At 38.4% G+C, this 6,000-nt stretch overlaps 1 protein-coding gene across 1 annotated transcript in view; it reads right to left on the minus strand.

Annotated features, from left to right (window-relative positions):
- LOC145767100 (uncharacterized) overlaps nucleotides 1-5,230 on the minus strand; it is a 39,506-nt gene extending 34,276 nt beyond the window's left edge. Inside the window, exon 1 of the mRNA XM_082578854.1 lies at nucleotides 4,994-5,230. Coding sequence (XP_082434980.1) covers nucleotides 4,994-5,123 — 130 coding nt within the window. The 5' untranslated portion in view covers nucleotides 5,124-5,230. The remainder of the gene's footprint in view (nucleotides 1-4,993) is intronic.
- Between the last annotated feature and the right edge of the window lie 770 nt (nucleotides 5,231-6,000).

Raw genomic sequence — 6,000 nt, forward strand, 5'->3', positions numbered from 1 at the left:
CACACGAGCGCTTGTAAGGACCACAAGATTACAAAAATAACCCTAATTTTCTTAGACCACACCAGACTAGAAGGTTGATTCAATCTTACTACAGACGAAATCGGTTAATAGTATACTGCTTAAACGTATCAATCGTTTATTTGAATCAAAACCTGAAATTCCAAACCAAATCCAATCTAATGTTAAGTAAAAACATCGGTTAAGCGTATACCGCTTAAAAGAATAAGTCGGATAAAAGCATCAGGATTTGCTTCTAGTTTGCCTACTTTATTCATTTAATCGTATAATTGTACCGGATGTACCCGTTAGCGAAAAGAGAATGTCTCTTTTTTGCTTCGCATAATTGTCTGCAATGTTCAAAGGCGAAATAAAGCAAAGGTGAGGCAGACGCAAGCGATCAAAACAAAGACTAGTGTCTGTAATCCCAGGCCATAATCTTATGTGCTAGACATCGCACTACAAAGAACCAATTTTCGCACAGCTGGGCTTCATTAAAACAGAAGAGCACACAAAAGGAATAATCACACTTCCCAATAAAGAAGTTTAAATGCTTTTGATGTCATCGGTCGGCGACTGGCCTTGCAAGGAAAGGACATGGACAAATTATTTCGGCTTGAGAGGGAAGTGTTGAAAAGAATGTCTAAAAGTTTAAACCAGAAAACTGTGGAGAATTTTTTTTTAAATTGCTGAAAAAAAGTAGCCTATTGTTGTGAAATGCAGTGCGTAATTACATTTGTTGCAGTATTGTTCAGTTGAAGAACATTGCAAATTAATTATTTTACCAGACATGGCAAAACACTTGAAAAAAAAAACTTTGCGATTTCAAAACAAACAATGAGTGTGAGCTGTGTTTTTCCACCATACCACTATTTTCGTAGGCCCTTTTTCATACTCAAAACTACACAGCTGGTACAGAGCTAAAAATAGCCCGCTTGAATCAAAATCTTCAACGTCAAAGTTCGCGTTGTGACGTCACAGAGATCGGTGATATGAAAGATTGCCGATTTGAAGTCCGATTGCTGCAGTTTGCAGAAAAATGCTTTGATGGTTCTCCCAGTCAGCAAAGCTGATCTTTTTTACATTGTTTCAACGTCTGCAGACAATAAATTAATGTAAAAAAGACCAGTTTTGCTGGCTGGGACATACAGCGTAGTGGTATGTTAACACAGAACTAGGAAATTCTTTAAAGTTTAACCAGAATTGTAAACAGTTGTAGGAAGTATCAGTGGTAATGTGCGTTGCAGCCTAGTCAGCACAGACATCTTCTCAACATTACGCCCATTCACAATAAACCTTTTTTTAGTAAATTGGTTAAACGAATCAATCGTATAATCGTATCAAAATGTCTGGCAAATAGGTGATTCGATTAACCGATTTCGTCTGTATTGCTTGATGTTTTTATTTGGGTTACTTTCTACTTCGCCGCCGCTTAGACACGTGCCCAGCTGGGAGAATTGAATCTTTTCCTATTTGCATTGATTCAACGCCAGTAGACGTCAAATTATTGTAAGCATTTACTCCTTATTGCGCTTTGCCTTCCGTTATCTCGTCCAGTTGTATCAGAAACGATCGCGCCGCTGTCACAACGAACCACACAACATCAACAGACGTCGAATACATGTAAGTAGGTTAACGCGTTAACCTTTAGAGTGAGCTTTGTTAATTGCGGTTTGTGATAGATGTCTGGTTGCGTAACAACAATAGATGCAATTTTATGCGCTGACAATGCTCATGTGAACTATAAAAAAAGTTTGCAACCTTATAAATACTGGCTTAATTGTCACGCAAAAGTTATTCTTTCATCGAATGCTTGTTCTTTACCAGTGTCATTGCCAATATAAATCATGGTAAAGGAAGGTACAGTTAAAAAGTGGAATTTACCTGCTATAGGTTATGAAACAGAGGCGACAGAAGGAAAAGTTAGTGTAGTATTTTACAAAATTTGTAAAGAATTTTATGACGGAAACAAATCGGAATTAGAAAAGCTACGGGGTCCAGTTAAAAAAGTAGTATATTCAAAATTGGATAAATGGTACTTCGGCAGTAAAGAAAAGTAATGCTTCCGATCATATGACATCGCGCATTCATGAACGGGCAGTTTTGCGTCTTCAAGCGTCTTAAGAAATGACGTCGTCGTCATTTCTTATTGGGCATTGTTGTTACGCAATACAACCGGTCGGGAAAATTAAATCGATTTGTGCTGACTTGAACGTTGAATCAACCCAAAATTAACATACTTCCCCCCTCCTCGTGAGTTATTTAACATGAATTATCGTAACAGCGTGCGTATCGCGTTGATCGCTTTATCGCTACGTTTGGATTATTACATCACAACAAATCAAACAATGCGGTCTTAATAGACTACTCTATTATATTTTTCGCTTCTCGTTTTACATGTTGTGGTAGCCTACAATTTTTTCGTAATAAACGTTCACAGCAATTGCCGAGGCAATTTCAACTTTTGCCGTTTGGCCTCGGCAACGTTTTTGCCGAAGTAAAAATATGCTAATTTCGAAGACTGGGTAAATTTTCCTACTTTGTAATGAGAGTGTGCGGCCCCCCGGCTGCAACATTTTTTCAAATGTGGCCCTCAGTACAAAAAGTTTGCCCACCCCTGTTGTAAACTCTTGTTTAGTAAGCACCAGATCAAAATAATTTCTAAAAGACAATATAAATTGCTTTCATCACCCCCATCGTCGATCAAAAGCGAATGAATTTTTAGCACAGGTGGCAATATTTTTACGCCTCAACGGAACAGACTTACTCCAATACTCCAGCAACTGGAGAAAAGTTGATGTTATTGCATTTTAATTTACGTGCCTTTAATTTTGAATATTAAAAAGCGGAAATGTTCTTTGTAATTATTCTTCGTTGTAAAATTCGTAGTCACTAAAAGTTGCTTAATGTTAATTTACTAAGCAGAGAGAAGTAAATTCCAAGTATAAGCCAATAAGCTTAATGCGTTCAACAAACAATCGTGTGATTGCGCAAACCTAATCAAACCAGCTACCTGGTAATCTTTTTTCACGTGTTTGCTAAGCAACAAGATTGGCTGCAACTCTGCGTTCAAAAACAATACTAATTTCTTCACAAGATGTTTTTCTTTTTTCACCTATTGATGCACTTTGAATGCAAGGCTGGTGTGTTACTTTTTTTAAAGGTTTTTGTATATTCAATACCGCCGCATTCATTTTCTTTCTTTTTCTCTTCTAGTTTCTGGCACCTTCTTGAATTCTGCGAGAAAAATACTGCAAACCGCACAAGATAATATTTTGCACACTGCATTAAGCTAAGTTGATTTTGCACTCTGTGAGCGATGGAATGGCCCGATTCGGTGAGTCCGATTCGGTGGGAGTCTTTTTCGGTGAGAGCCCTATTCGGTGAGTTTTTTTTTTTTAAATTATTGCGCGCCGTAGCCTAATTATCATTGCCGTTATAGGGATAGGGGATAGATTGGGGGTTTTGGGGACTTGGGGTTTGGGGGTTTTGGGGTTTTTGGGGTTGGGGTTTTTGGGGTTGGGGTTTTTTGGGGTTGGGGGTTTTGGGGACTTGGGGGTTTTTGGGGTTGGGGGTTTGGGGGACTTGGGGGGTTTTGGGTTTTAATTAGGCTACAGTACCCGATAATTTTCAAACAAAAATTCAAAAAAAAAACACAAAAACCCCCAACCCCAAAAAACCCCTATCCCCCAACCTCTAACCCCTATCCCCTAACCCTATAACGGCAATGATAATTAGGCTACGGCGCGCAATAATTAAAAAAAAAAACTCACCGAATAGGGCTCTCACCGAAAAAGGCTCTCACCGAATCGGACTCACCGAATAGTAGCAGACCCGTGAGCGATGGGGATGGCGAGTTTTCTCTTTTAACTGATTTCCGCGACAAATAAAACGCGTGTCTATCACCACTTTGTAGCGCACAAGAAGTGAAGAACTACCGTAAAAAATCACGCTGTCTAGATCAGGCGACAAAGTGAACGCTTTTAGACATTTCAAAGGCAGCAACTTGTAACAAAATCGCAACCACTTGTAGAGTGCCAACTAAAAGCAGCTTTAATCATTTAACCAAAGAATCGGCAGTGGTATCGGCATCGGCATCGGCAAAAATTTTGCAATCGGCACATCCCTAACGGTAACTAGTTACTTTTTAAAATCGGTAACTGTAATGGTAACTCAATTACTATTTTGGTCAAATAACTGTAACTCAGTTACTTTTGAAAGTAACTTTGCCCACCTTCGTTTATTAGGCATTGTTAAAAAAGTAAAAAGTGTTGTTAAAGGAGCTTAGCCTGGCAGTAGCGTTGTTCGACTAATTTTGTTGCTGCGATATTCTAAGAAAAATATTAACAACATGTAACGCTGGATACTGGGTACGAAATGCGTTCTTTTCTAACATGAGAGTCAACCTACCTAAAATTTTATTAGTGCGGCCCGCCACAGCTTTTCTTAGTGCCAAAGTGGCCCGCATGCAAAAAAGGTCGGTGACCCCTAGCCTAGGTGAAACATTTTCTGACTGCTGAAATCTGAAAAGCAGTTTTGGTCTAATTTTTAGTGCAGAAATAGGGATAGCAATCTTCTTACCTGTGCCATTTCAGTTTTTGAGTTTAAACATTTAACTGTGTTGAAATTCGTGTTTCGGGTTATTTTACTAAATATTCGTGGTTAGGGAAATCACCATATATAATTTAAGTATGAAATACTGTAATTAAATCTCAAATCATTCATGTATTGTAGCATTCGGGCCTTGCATCATATATGATTTGCGTCATTCATGCCTTGCGACCTAGGGATCGTATCATTCATGTTCGCTAAATATGGCATGCTGCCTGGGCTAAGCAAATTCAGTGTGACACAATGAAAACTTACCTTCTAATTTGCCAATTTGGATGATCACATAAAACAGTTAAAAAAATGCAAAAGCTTGGCAATCTGATGATGCAATCAACTGGTTTTGCCTGTATTGAAAACAAGTTTGATCAACAAATGAATATTTTACCTGGCATTTGTAACAAAGCTGGAAGGTTTTCGGGTTGGTCAGTTTCGATGAATCGACTGACCATGAAATCTCCATTCTCCAAAGTTTGTATGTCCAAATCTTCCATTTGATTATTGCCAGAGTTCGCCATAATGTTTGCTTTTAACTTGAGCTTTTCTTTTCATAGGCAAACATTCATATTTTATTATTAATACTACAGACAAAATCGGTTAATTGTATCACCTATTTACTAGATGTTTCGATACGTTTAACCAATCTGCTAAAAAAAAGGTTTATTGTGAATGGGCACTGTAATTGTTAAGATGTCTGTGCTGACTAGGTTGCAATGCACATTACAATTGATACTGCCTACAATTCTGGTTTAAACTTCAAAGAGTTTACTAGTTTTGTGTTACATAACACTATGCTGTATCGTCAGCGATGGTCCCTGCCAGAAAGACTGGTCTTATTTACATCGGAATGGCCCGTTTCGGTGAGTCCGATTCGGTGAGTCCGATTCGGTGAGTCCGATCCCTTAACGGGAGATTTTTTCAATTTTTTTTTTAATTATCGGGTACCGTAGCCTAATTATCATTGCCGTTTTAGGGTTAGGGCTTAGGAAATCACCGAATCGGACTCACCGAATAGTAGCAGACCCTATTGACATTAAGTCATCGCTAATAGACACGATGAATGATGATGATGAATAGACATTGAATCAATGTAAAAAGGACCAGTTTTGCTGGCTGGGAGAGCATGTAGGCTACATTGTGCAATGAAAGCATTTTTCTGCAAACTGCGGCAATGGGACTTTTTTTCATCTCACCAATCATTGTGACATCACAACGCAAACTTTGACCGCTGAAGTTTTTGTTTCAAGCGTGCTATTTTTAGATCTGTACCTGCTGTGTATGTCGCTCACATTTACTGTTTGTTTTGAAATCGCAAAGGTTTTTTTTTCAAGTGGTTGCGCTGTCTCATAAAATAATTAATTTGCAATGTTCTACAACTGAACAAAACCGCACAAA

The sequence above is a fragment of the Aplidium turbinatum genome, chromosome 3 (genome assembly GCF_918807975.1).
Source record: "Aplidium turbinatum chromosome 3, kaAplTurb1.1, whole genome shotgun sequence".
Classification (NCBI taxonomy): Eukaryota; Metazoa; Chordata; class Ascidiacea; order Aplousobranchia; family Polyclinidae; genus Aplidium; species Aplidium turbinatum.